Source organism: Lingula anatina, chromosome 2 (assembly GCF_051362555.1).
Source record: "Lingula anatina isolate TDL-2025a chromosome 2, LinAna3.0, whole genome shotgun sequence".
Lineage (NCBI taxonomy): Eukaryota > Metazoa > Brachiopoda > Lingulata > Lingulida > Lingulidae > Lingula > Lingula anatina.
Genome location: NC_141768.1, coordinates 12,387,669 through 12,401,421, shown reverse-complemented (window position 1 = coordinate 12,401,421; position 13,753 = coordinate 12,387,669). Strand labels below are relative to the sequence as shown.

The 13,753-nt window shown below is 33.0% G+C and overlaps 1 protein-coding gene across 6 annotated transcripts; it reads right to left on the bottom strand.

The window, feature by feature from the left end:
- Nucleotides 1-778: 778 nt before the first annotated feature.
- On the bottom strand, nt 779-13,676 carry LOC106181381 (outer dynein arm-docking complex subunit 4). Of its 6 annotated transcripts, none has more exons than XM_087004721.1 (15): nt 13,409-13,676; nt 11,166-11,297; nt 10,623-10,776; nt 10,213-10,274; nt 9,178-9,349; nt 8,445-8,630; nt 7,337-7,549; nt 6,862-7,069; nt 6,547-6,633; nt 5,898-6,094; nt 5,489-5,623; nt 4,842-5,054; nt 3,734-4,036; nt 2,741-2,800; nt 779-2,319 (listed from the first exon to the last, which is right to left on the bottom strand). In XM_087004721.1, the coding sequence occupies exons 1-15, from the start codon at nt 13,529-13,531 to the stop codon at nt 2,249-2,251; spliced, it is 2,316 nt and encodes a 771-aa protein (XP_086860847.1). In that variant the 5' UTR covers nt 13,532-13,676; the 3' UTR covers nt 779-2,248. The 6 variants fall into 6 exon arrangements, with proteins under 6 accessions (XP_086860847.1, XP_086860846.1, XP_086860851.1 ...); XM_087004720.1 differs by lacking the exon at nt 13,409-13,676 and adding an exon at nt 12,747-13,187; XM_087004725.1 differs by lacking the exon at nt 8,445-8,630 and having other exon boundaries at nt 13,409-13,666.
- Nucleotides 13,677-13,753: the final 77 nt, after the last annotated feature.

Genomic DNA, 13,753 nt, shown 5'->3' with positions numbered 1-13,753 from the left:
ATTGCCTCCATAGTGACCATTAAAGGAAAACCATGTCACTTACTCTTCTTAAACTTACAGAAAAGTACTGTAACACAGGACTAAAATACAGCTTAAATTAGAAAAACTGTTTTGTTGGTTAACATTTCTGGAGATAATATAGTTTTTTGTTAGAATTAAATTTTTCATGTCGACATTTTCAAGGTGTGACTTTGAACTTCCATGGGCTTGAATACCTTTGCTAGTCACATTTTCTGAATATCCATGTTACTTTAATTTCATTATTAAAATTGATGGTCATTATGCATTTTAGCATATTGAATATTGCATCAAAAATGAAGAAAACCCGATTTTGGGCACTGCCTCCATAGTGACCATTGAAAAAAAAAAAAAAAAAAACATATCACTCTTCTTAAACTCACAGGAAAGAAACACAGGACTAAAATGCAGCCTGGGTTGAAAAGCAGTCTACTTGGCATATTTTTCTGTTGTACATTTTTGTAAATTTTTCATCTTTCACACATTGGCATTTTCATTGTGGGGCTTCGAACTCCAATGTGCATGAAGCCCAGTGAAAATCAAATTTTTAAATGTCCATGTTATGATTATATTATATTATCCTATTTTGTGCATTATTATTATTATTATTATTATCTGCTTTTTTTCTGTACATTTGACAGCTCGGCTGCCTTGTTTATTTTCTAGGAACTAATGTCCCTCAAATGCATTTTCATTTGTAGGTGCTTGTTAATTCATTAATCATTTTAACACATGTCAAAACACAACTCATAACAAGCTATTAGTGATGCAAAATAATCATGTTTATTTCTTTGGACGGAGTAAACTAGATATGGAATAATAATAATATCTGGACAAATATGGAGAATAATAGGAAAATGTTTATGACATCTTAAGTAAAAATCATAGACATTATTGTGCCATAAAATACACTTCTTACTATCCCTCCCTAAAATTTTCATATATAAAATATTTGTATGAAGGATATTAATTTAAACTACAGGTAATATATATTGCATTATAATCAAGATAAAGCAAAGGTGCACATGTAACAGAATTGCACTTAAATATCATGTTACATATATCATGTAAACTGTTGGACAGAGCTGCATACAGATAAAATATTGCCACACATATTTTGATTAATTCATATAATATTTGATAGAATTGAGCAATGCATATAATAGTATCATAAAGAACATAAGCTGTAGTTAAGAGTAAATACAAAAATTAATACAAAAATTATGTGTATATTATATTCTTTCAACAAAACTTCCTGAAAAGTACATCATAGCTTCAAATGGACATTATGGTAACACTTATCTTCATCAGTTATTTCCACCACAGGGCGCAAGCATTTCTAACACTTTTACCTCCAAATACAACATTAAGAAAAACTTCCTTTTTATCATTAAACTTCATCATTAAACAACTTAAAAAATTATATATAGTATATCATTTTCATAGAAATAAAATATTTACTATCTCTTTGAAACAAAAATATATTACACTTGTACTAAACCATGTAGTAGTCACTTAAATGTTTCAAGTTACATAAGGTTAACTGTTGTGGTTCACTGCTGGATACAGTATTATGGTAATGTATTACAGATTTATACATTATTTTACTGCTGACATACCATGTATGTTCGAGTAGGTCAATGTGTGGAGGAAACTTATTTCTACTTATTTATTAATATAAATTCATTATATTATTATATATAATATTCTAATGTCTCTTTCTTGTGCAATGATTATATTTTTGTCATGGAATGCAAGTCCATAAGGATATTTTTCACCTTCAGTGATCTGCCTTTTTCATACAGTACCTGGCCTGGCTTCAGTGAAAGTTGCATGTTAAGTTTGGTTGTACTGAAGTATATATATTTGTTTGAGACTAGATTAAGTCATCCACAATACAAAAAAAAAGACATTTGCTTTTGTATACATACTTCAGATTATAAACCTGCATCACTGTGCCAATTAAACTTATTTGTATGTCTTTGAGAAATAGGTTATCCTGGTAAAAACTGGTGTTTTGAAAATTCAACATACCAATCAGAGACTACAATACTATGACAATCATTACAACAGTACACAGCAATGCAGTTGTGAGCATGAGGCAAATTTTACTAAATCAGAAATAGATATACTGCACAGTGTTAGCTGCCTCTCAGATGAGTTGTTTAGTCCATAAACATTGTTTCATACTTGAGTTTCACAGTCTTAATGGCTGATATGGTTTTCAGGGCTACTCCTCCTTAGTTTGTTCTGTGACTTTAGTCTGGGGCTCTAAGGAAGACTCCTCTGTGGCTGGCTTATCTGGAACAGATAATAAGATAAATAAATTGCTTGGCTCATTCTATCACAAATGAAAGATACTAAGTATGCCAGAAAATTGATTATTTGGAGAGACAATAAAATATTCCTATCAGTTATTTTATACAGAACTAAAATTTTCAAAATTATTGAGGAGATTTTGTTTTGGGTGTCAAGAAAAAACAATGTAAGTGTCCTCAGAAATATAAAATTATTTATGCCGCATGTACTTTACAAAAGACGACAGTTACTATGGTATGTACATTTGTCATCTAGAAAAGCTTATTCCTTTAGCATGTGATATTGAGCTGACAAATATTTTTTAAATAATCCTTTTGGAAAAAAAAAACATTTATTACTCAATACCTACATTAACATCCCTGCATTATCTGCCTTTAATAATAGCATGAATAAGTCTACATACCTGTTTGATTATCTGCATCTGTCTCAGGTTTATCCTCTGCTTTATCTGGTTCTTTCTCACCTAAACAACAAACAGAAAAAAATGAATGGCTGCTTGAAAATGACAGTATAAAACTAAGATCTGAAAAATTTAAAGAGTCAATATTGCTATTAACTAGTACTAAATATACATAACTTCAACAATAATGTCAGTTGATATGGTCAAAATGTAACTAAAACTTTGCATGCACTACATTTCACAGAAATCAAAACAAAATGAAAATATATGGAAATAACATGAGGACACACAAGAGATTAAAGAGTATGCAAATATCCTATAAATAATGGAGTAACATGCAAACCAACTGTGCTAGCAATAATATCTGTCTTTCAAGCAAGGCCAATGTTACAGTTCATATGCCCTGAGACACATATAGCCTATCCTAGATTTTTACTGCTTTACAGACCATAACAGGTATACCTTATGCTGCAACTATATATATATACAAAGCCACCTGTATTAAAACCATCTACAAACATGCTCTAATCTGCATGCATCATACTACAGTTTAATCAAAATTCTGCCCCATTTTCTTGTCTGTGCATTTTGACTTTAAAAAATTCATCTGTTCTATTTTTTGATATCTTTTAATTTCTTCACAAGGACTGCTGAATATCTTTTTCAGTTAAAGTTACATTATTCACAAATCTATACATATACATATGACCAAAAGGGAGCTGGGTGCTGAGTCTCCAAAAGAATTCTACAACTTATATCCTACAGCACATGTAGTCTATGTTATGACATTTATCAAATCACACATCACATTTTAGACTTACACATTTAGTAAAAGTCTAGTGATTATGGACATGTGGCAAATGTTAACTACTGGTACATTAACCTAAAAGAACTATAACAAACATGATCCTGTACATGAAGCAAAATTAAATTCTTCCACCAATGCATGTATAATGCTACAACATCAACTACATAATATGACTACAGCAGCAAAACCTTGTGAAAGCTCTCCGTATGTGGTCTGCACAATACTGGTGCGTGATATTCTCTCTTGTTGCAATGGACTGGAACTTGCAGAGGGAGGGGTGTCCACCCCGTCTCTGTTCATTGTGTCATCATTCTGATCTGTCTCCTCTAACACATCTGTGTCACTGGGATGGTCACTCAGACTGAGCTGGTCTTCCTTTGATGTGTCATTTTCAATATCTGCTGCATTTCCTGTGTCACCATTTAGTGTGCCCCCAGAAGAAGCTACAGATATTTTGACTTCAGGTCTCAAATCCTGGCTGGCCTCACTCTCTTTTAGAATTGTTAGTAGATAAAAATAAGTCATACACAGTGGTTGTTTTAGTTCACACAGATATATATAGAAATAGGTTTAGGTTAATTAGGTGCAAAATTGAATTTTCTATGTGTTAACTCTATAGTCATGCAAAATATACCAAATAATTTGTATCCTAATATATAATTTAACACATATACCTTGTGTTTACTTCTGATTTAAAAAATGAATACAAGTACTTAAAAAATATTCTCAATGTATAAATGAATACAAGTACTTCTAACACATTATTAGTGTAAAAAATTACAAAACAAAAGAGTTCTATGGGTAAATGGTGGTTCCAAAGAAGCATATACATAAGAAAATTACACAAAACATGCATAAAGTAAAGGTGAATGCAAAACTACCAAGTTATCCACTTATGTATTAATATACACAATATAGTACAACAACTGCTACTAATTACACCAAGAATTTAACCAATAGTGGACTAATTCTACATGTATTGGAATCACAATTAGACAATAGATAACTACTAAAAAGAAAACAAATCTATACATCTAAAAAACTACCTTAAAGGTTTACAAAAAAAAAAAAAAAAAACTTTTGTAGCAAAGTTCTCAGCAATAGCTGGCATTGCTGAGCCATTGCTTTTTTTAACATATAGTGTTGGTCACAATACACTGGAATGATATTGTTTACTAAAAACTTAAAGTCTAACCACAATAGGTACTGCTAGGACTGACACTATAAAGCAATGGTTGCAACTGGTAAGCAGTGGGAAGTGTACAACTATGCTAATATTTACGTCTATAAATCTACCTTGTTCACTTTGATTATCCTCCTCCTCCTTCTCCTTCTGGCCCTTCTCTGACCTTGGGCTAGTGTCACCTTTTTCACTAGTTTTAGATTTAGTTTCACTTTTTGCACTTTTCTGACTTTTGCTATCATCTTCATCTGAACTATGACCATCTTTGACACTTTTTCTCTCTGGACTAGCACTTCTGACACTGCCTCTGTCTGAGGAATCAACAGCTGTGATAGAAACAAAATGCATGCAAAACAAAAATAAATTTAAAACAGAAGAAAATGCTCTCAAAAAGAAACAAATGCAAATTTATCAAAAATAAACTAAAGGCATAAAGAGACCAAACACTGCATTATCACACCTGTATTTCACCTAAATTGCACACAATATAATTTCTTAAAGTATGCAAGGCAATCTATAGTGTAAGAGTGTCTTAGGGAATGTTATACAGGGTGTGTTAGGTGTGATAGGTCTTCAAGCATTTTGATAAGACTGATAAGAGTGGGGGTAAATTATGAGAAGAGTAACATTCCAGATAAAACAGGTGATGTACACAAAATTAGGGCATGTTAACCGTAAGAATTAACTGACTGTGAAACTATAGGTTTGTTTCTTTTAAAAAAAGTATAAAAATAAGATGCAGATGTAACAATTACACCACCTTTTAGAACCTTCTCATTGATCTCCTCTTTAGCTTTTTCAATTGCCACCTCTGCTGCACGGTCTCCCTGTTGTCGCGCCAAATCGTGTGAACGCTCAAAGGCATTTAAAGCTGCCTGGTAATCACCAAGTTTTGCTGCAAAGAAGGAAAAATATATCAAAATCCATCTACATAAAAAAAATCTCACTTATAATTAAGGCATATGCAGATGTGTGTAGCATTTGGTGTAAATGCAAGCATTCCAAAAGTTTTCCTCCAAATCACAATCTAATGGCTAATGATAGTGAACATCTTACATTTCTTCATTTCTTCATGCAGTAAGATTAAATAATCTTTACTGTAAATATTTTTGATATGGCAGATATAGATATAAAACATATACTTCAAGCTATCAAGGTCCTAGTCTCACCTTCTGATTGAGCTATGAGGACACTGGCATTAAGCTGCCATATTCCATCATCACATTCCTTGGCGTCAGCAAGGGACTTCTCTCCATAGTCCTTAGCCTCCTTGTTCTTCCCCAGCTCCAGGAGGCACCTCCCCACTTCATGGTTCAGCCAGGTGCTCTCTAAAGGACTGCTGCTCAGTGGAAGCTTCTGTTCCCAGCTACAATTACAGAGAATATAGTGTGTCAGGTATTAGCATTGATTTCTCTAAGTTGCCTGTTCCAAGACTATAAAGGTGCAGCAGATTGAACATTTCTCTGCTTTGGTCAGAGCTTTGCCAGTCTGAGACCTACTGGATAAGCTATTCTTTCCTTTGAATAATTCAATAATATCTTTCCCTGCCCAATCTGGCAAATGAGTAAAAGTTTTTGCAACACCCATATGTATGAAATGCATGTATTATTGATAACATTTCTATTTTCTGTGTTAAAACTCTAATACTAATTCATCTTAAATATTTGAGGAGAAATCTAAGTAGACTAGAGCAAAATAAGAAGTCATTTGAATATGAAAACATTGCTGAATTTAGTACCTAATATCCAAATATTAAAATGTATTTCTATATAGCTCAAGGTTTTTAAGTAAGTTACATGCTCCCCATATGTGACTCACATATCGATAGCCTTCTGGAACTCTCCCATCCTGGCATATACCCGACCTAAGTTATCCATGGCACGGGATTTTGCCTCAGGCAGTTCACTGAAATATAAAATAATTAAACAAATAATACTAAAAAATCAATTTCAAACAATATGTATATTTCCTATACTAGCAATAAAGGTTTAGCTTTTTATAATGTACGTAAATTGCATTGTTTGATTGATCTAACAACAATCTCAACTCAATTGAAACTGAAAGTATGCCATTTGCTAAAAGAACTCTAAAGATACTAGAATTACAAGTGAGAAATGAGATAATGTAACTCACTGTTCTTCTGCCAGATCGTAGTCTTTCTGGTGATGTTCCAGAGCCTGTGGATACTGGTTCAGCTCCAGATATGCATTGCCAGTACAGCTGTGGATATTGGCCAGGATATCTGGTTTATTCTTGACATCACTGTCAGACATGTGGTCAAGTGACTTTAGCAGTTTCTTGGAAAGTTTCAAACTCTCCTCATGTTTTCCTTTATTCTGAGCTGAAAATGTATTAGAATGTGATTGCTGGTTGTTGCACTTGTCTGCAAAAAAGGAATCTGTAGATACTTACATATACCTGTACTTTTTGAAGAACAACCCGACTTCAAAAAAATACAATGGAATATATAAACGTTAAAGAAGTAAGTTTTAGAATAAATATCAATAAAATCTTTTATCTTTTCTGATTATTTTTATTAAAAAAAGGGTTTTATTTGTTAGTTATTTTATCACTATCATCAAGAATGCACTCATTCTGTGGCCCTTACCTTCATCTATCTTCTCTAAGTTATTCAAAATATATTTGGTCGGATTTGATTGCTTTCCTTTTCCTACTTTCCCATCTCTCAGCAGTTTGTCCCTCTTCCTGGCATAGATGGGTTTCTGCTGTAGCCAGAAGTCTGTCCGGGTGTCCAGGTAGTCCAGACCATCTTCGGCTAGTTGACGTATAGTCATGTTGGTCTTGGTTTGTCTAGTGAAGGCTATCAGCAAAAGATGTGAGATATGCATTTTAAAACACTTGGTATTGTGAGGGAACACTAAATTTTAGGTTTTCTGAGTTAAAGATATAATCTGAATTAGATACCAGAATTGGCCAACAATTAAGGAGAAATTTGTGAATACTTTTTATCATGATAAAAATATTATATTGGTGCTTACAACAGGAAGTAAACATAATATTATATTGGTGCCTAAGTTAAAAAGTAAACATTACAATATTATATTGGTGTCTAAATTAGAAAATAAATATTACAATACTATATTGGTGTCTACATTAGAAAGTAAATATTACAGGCCCTGGGGCATCTCAGGTTTAATAATGTATATCTATATCCTGTAAACAATCCTGTAATGAGCCATTTAAGTAATTTCATGATACATTTTAAGAAATCAGACTATTAAGCATTTCTATATAAAATCCAATGAAAATAAATGCTGGAAGTTCATTGCCTGTTTAACAGAAAAACCAGCAGGACAGCTCTGCCCTCTGGTGACAAGCATATAATAGGCAATAAATCAATAAAAACCAGCATGACAGCTCTGCCAACTGGTTGACACACACCCTGTAAACAAAATATCTCAAGCATAGTGTTTCACAAGGACAGAGTCAGAGAGAGCAAAGATATATCAATATATTACCTAAATAAGGGTGAAAAACATGACAGAGACATGCCAAAGTAAAATGAAAACAATCAATGTTTTAGTGTTTTTTGATGCAATATGCTTTAGTGGAGGTAAGGGTATGGTGGTCAAATGTTTCTTTATTCAATTAAGACCCTTTTTTATTAGAAACACATTACATCACATTTCAAAGTAAGCAAACAGTAACACAAAAACAAAAATTGGAACAAATAATCAACATGGTGAGTTGAGAACCTTCATTGTTGTCTGTCACTTTCCTCTGTTTAATGGGAGGCAGAGGCTTCTTGGTGTGTATGGGTTCTGACTGGGTCCGCCTGTGCCTAACACGCCCAGTTCCTGTGGGGGTTCTCTTTAGACACATACACCTGGTCTTTTGAAGACGGCAGCGAGGACACTCATTCCTAAGCTTTTCTTTGTACTCTTTATAACAGACATCAAGAAGACATATTTGACAACTAAGGTCATTTTTTTTCACATGCATCATTTGTTATATTTTTCTAATTTGGAAAGGAGCACGTACTGGTAGAGAAGCTGACATGCATGCAGAGTCAACAATATTACATATCATGCAACAATCACATTCTATACTAGTATTACTGAATATACCAATATATGACCTGTTGACAGAATATCAAAAGATGTCATCAACTACTTAAAGAAAAAGCACCCTGACCAAATCAATCACAGACATCAAAGTTTTACATGTGCATTGCGAGATTGTTTCTATGAGAAGGTGCATGTGCCACTAGAACCATATAAACCTTAACCATAAAATGTCTCACTGATATTCTCAGATGACTAAATACATTGTAGCTTAACACAGGATTTTCAATTTTTTAAAAAGTCTCCAATAAGATAAGAGATCGATGAGGTCCCTTAGATGTACTGACTGTACTGGTTAAATTTAGTATGGCTTTGAATACACCTCAACAGTAACTAGGAAACAACTCTAAGAACATCAACTCACCCTCATCCACTAACAATCGTTCCAGGAATTCTTTATCAGCATATAATTCTCCTAACAGCTGTTTAACAGTCTTAGCATCTTTCTGGGACCTGGCTCTTTGCCTCTGTTTGGCTTCCTGTTTCCTTCTTTCAGCCTCCTCAGGTCTCTGAGGTCTACCCTTAGGTTTGTTCCTCTGGAAAATGAGTTAGTTAATATTCATTCTCAATCATCCATATACTATAGGCTAGTTGATTAATAAACCAAAAGATTTTATCTTAATAGATTATGGACAGTATTAATTTAATATAAATTTAGTAGTGTGAAAGTGTTATGTTCAAACTGATTGGAAAAAAGAAGTAATGCTGTATTACATTGTAATTTCTAGTTTGTCAGAATCTGATCAAGTATCCTTATATATATTTCCTGTACTCTCCCAGTCACACAAATGCTTGCACATTCCAATAATAAGTATGATAATGTGCTAAGCATAAGACCAAATGCTTAAGCACACAAGCACGCACACACCCACACACACACTGTTCAGCTCCAGAAACATAGCTTCCCTTGTAAAAAAATAACCCTTCAGGCAAGAAAAGAGTTACTTTTAATATAGGTGAGAAAATGAGGCAATCAAAGAACAAATCAAGCAGTTTTGTGCTATTATATATATCTTAAATGTTGTAAATGTTTTCCTTGAAAAAATCCCAGCAAGTACAGAAGATCCACAGCAAAACATTAGACAGTTTTGTAAAACCTTAAGTCAAGAAAATTAACACTACCTCTTCTTCCTCCTGTTAAACAAGGAACAAATCAAACAATAAACAAGACATTCATATTATACAGTAGCCAGAGTATCCATTATAACTGATAAAATCAATATTCCAGCATCAGAAAGTATTTTATTATAAGAGATCTGTTAGTGCGTTTCTGTTCCATAAAACAAAACATATTTTATGTCTCAATTTTAAGACTGAATTATTTTAATATTAAAATATTTTAGTTTCACTGGCAGAATATATGTGCAATTGCAATCACAATATTACTGGATCATCTCACCTCATCCTTCTGGAAGAAAAAGGACAGGTCTCCCTTGTTCTCTAGTTTTACAGACTCCGGAGCTGTTAAAGAAAAAAGTTACAATTTGCATTCGATGTCACCTGTTTTTCACAAGAAACATAAAAGAATCATACATTCCTGTGCATTACATATTTTATAAATTGTTTAACAAAGCAATATGCATGAACTTTAATTCTGTTACTTATGAAAATAATTATTATGAAAAACTTTTTAAAGTAGTGAATATATTCATGATCCAAAAAAAAAGTAAAAATAAGTAGGTAAATGATATAAATAATTTAAGCAATCATACAAAATTAAATATCCCCTATATTTAAGTTGGAACATAAATGTGACATAATAAATATATTTCACTGCCCGATTCTTTTCATAACATTAATGACACTTACAGCCAATACTGTTATTAATTGCCTCCTGTGATTTCTGGATTCCTAAACGGAATTCTTGCTTTTCTGGACGAAGTTTATTTCCACGGTGGTAAAAAACAAGTGCTGTCTCAAAGTCCCCAATGAGGTAAAGGGCCTCTGCTTTTTGAAACAAACCCTATAAAGGAGGGGATATATATATATATATATATATATATATATATATATATATATATATATATTATACAATTTTTTTTTTCATTCACAAAGCTGTATATATCATATATAAAAAAGTGTCTGAGCTCACTAATCATGACTGCATATAAAAAATTCTGAAGTGATTAATAATAATAATAATAATAATAATAATAATAATTACAAAGTTGAAAATCCAAATGTGTTCAATAGACTTTACGATACAAAAGGATGACACAGAACTGCAGCCTTTCCTATTGGCACATGTATTGAAGACAAGGAGGAACAAAATAATGTCTCATAATATACATGTCAACCCCTTGATGACACAGTGGACTATGATGTGGTCACCCAGTTGTTAACTGTACATACCTTATGGAAGTCCTTGTCTTCACTGAGTGCTGCCTCTGCATCTCGTAATGCTTCCTTTGCATTTCCTAGCTGCAGGTGACACTTTGACCTGGACACCAGTGTGTCAGTATCTTTAGGGCTTAATCCTAATGCCTGTAACAATAACACACAAAACAATGAGTGATTTAGTGGGTGAGTTAGCACATGTACATATATAAGTAAAATAATCAATATGTGTGCGTGTCTGTGTGTCTTAGTATGTGTCTATCTTTGGGGTTTATACTGATGCCTGAGAAAACATTTTGGGTATAACTAGCAACTAATAGAAAACACAATTTATTACATTAAAAATACTCTTTAATTAAGATTTTAATAAAATATAACGCCATTCAATATTTAAAAAATATTTTGGTAATTTTGGGCTACCTCAAAATCTATGTACTGGTATGAACGTTTAAATTAAAAAAGAAAGTCCTTTCCCGCATTTGTTTTACGCTTAATTACACATAACATTTGGACAGGGTTTTAAAACTTCTATTCTTAATTTCATATATGTTCATGATGTTCCAAACACTGCATATGAAATGCCAAGCAACTTGTATTTGCACAATTTGTTTAAACAAACTTGTAACATAACGAAAGGTAAATAGCAGCGGAGAGTGGAAACCAAACCATTATAAACTGCAGCACTGGCTTACGGGTGGGGAAAACAAACAATTCCTTTTAAAGAAGCCAGTTAACCAAAACTTAAAATAAACAGATTAGGGAAGCAGTATTAAAAGCTTTTCTATGTAAATGCAAGCTTGTGACACTAAAATGTTTGATAAATTTGCCTCATTGTGTGAGACATGTATAATTGACACACTAGTATTCAGTATTCTAGGGAAAAAAGATGACAGTACACTGTATATGATTATGGGACAGTTATAATTAATGCAAGGAGTTTCAACAATGGAACTTCTTGATTAATGTAAGTTCAAACATCATAAAGGACAATACAATTAAGACCTGGCAGTCTTTGATCTTCCAATTTCCTTTTAGTTAACCTGTCTTAATTTAAGTATCCCACAGCAAGTTATCTTTGTTTAATACTCAAATAATTTATATAGTCCTTAGACAGCTAAAATTAGGATCTATGCATCTTAGTGAAATAGGAATGAATGTTCTTGTACATGGACCTGTTCACCTGCCTTGTGTGATGTGAAAAAAAAGTGATCACAAAAATGTGCAATATTCATATTCATAGTGTATCTTTGAGATTTGAACTCAACAGATAGATGGTTGTGAATCCAAAGAAAAATTCTAGTGCAAAATCCTGCATACAGTCCCCTTTCTTAACCTCAGTTGTAAAATGACGCCATTGCAAGCATGAAGCACTATTGAATTTTTGAAAAAAGTACCAAATCACAAAAAACATTTTTCAATATCTTTATAGATATCTAAATTATAGCAATTAAAATTGTTCAAACTATCTACATATACTGGTTGAGAAAAGCATTCCAGAATAGCATTTATCATAATTATGAGGATTGTAGTAGTCAGTTTCTGGAATATCCAGCCTTGGATCATCTTTTGTTACTTAGCAGATAATTATGCACTCACCTTGGTATAGCTCTCGATAGCTTTTTGAAAGAGTGACACATGTAAAAAATGATCCCCTTCATCTCTAAGTGTCTCAAATTTAATAGTGTTGCGTTCACTGCCTGAATCTGAATCAGATTCATTATCCATAGGCTTCCTAAGCCTTTTACCAACTTCTGGGCTTCCAGGAGCCATTGCCAATAACGTTCTACGTTGATTTGAACAATGATCCTCTCTTTTGTTTTTTTATGTTCCTACTGGTAACGTGAAATACCAAAATATTTTGATCTCAAATATTTGTGTGAAGAAAAATCTCTCTCCCTTGAAACAAATTCCGAAAATCTTGATAATGAGAAAACAATCACTCCTATCCACGAAATGATTTACTCTGTCTTAGTAACGATGGCTAAGCCATGAAGTTCTTTCAATTATATCTCAAGGTGTAGTTACCGCCCGATAACCGGAGTAAACAGAAAATTGGATCGATATCTGTAACTTTGACAGAAATCCCCATCGTCAATAAACCGTATGTGCGCTAATGCGATTAATTGATAGATCCAACCAATATCTTACCTAACAAATAGATTAAGAACAAAGTAAACTTATCCAGGCCAGGGAAATAAAGAAAGATTTACTAAACATCGATAAAGTCAACAGAGATCCAAGTGCAAATCAATACATACCTTCCCGTAACTGTCTATTGCTTTTTTGTATTCTCCTTGTTTAAAAAGTACATCTGCCTCGGCTTTATAAACATCAAAGGCACCTTTTGGGGTGCTTGTTGAGCTGTCATCGTCGGAATACATGAGGAAAATTGAGTTTAATTTTTCAATAGGAAGATCCCCCCTGTCACATGTAAACAAATATGGCCGAGTTCTGCTATCAACTTAGCAACCAGTTATGCCGACTTCGCTGAAGCACTCGATTTAAATTTGTCATTTCTTCCTTTAAGTTCTTTGTAAATAACACTGGAGAGGGGGTTATTTGCCACGTGATGGTTTATATTTCAACTGAGTGGCGCGGAAACG

Coding starts and splice junctions, on each gene's coding strand:
- LOC106181381 (XM_087004720.1), bottom strand. CDS start 12,920: ATGGCTCCTGGAAGCCCAGAAGTTGGTAAAAGGCTTAGGAAGCCTATG. Junction 10,275..10,622: donor AATTAATAACAGTATTGGCT/GTAAGTGTCATT, acceptor TTTCTTTAACAG/CTCCGGAGTCTGTAAAACTA. Junction 9,350..10,212: donor TTTTCTTCCAGAAGGATGAG/GTGAGATGATCC, acceptor CTCATTTTCCAG/AGGAACAAACCTAAGGGTAG.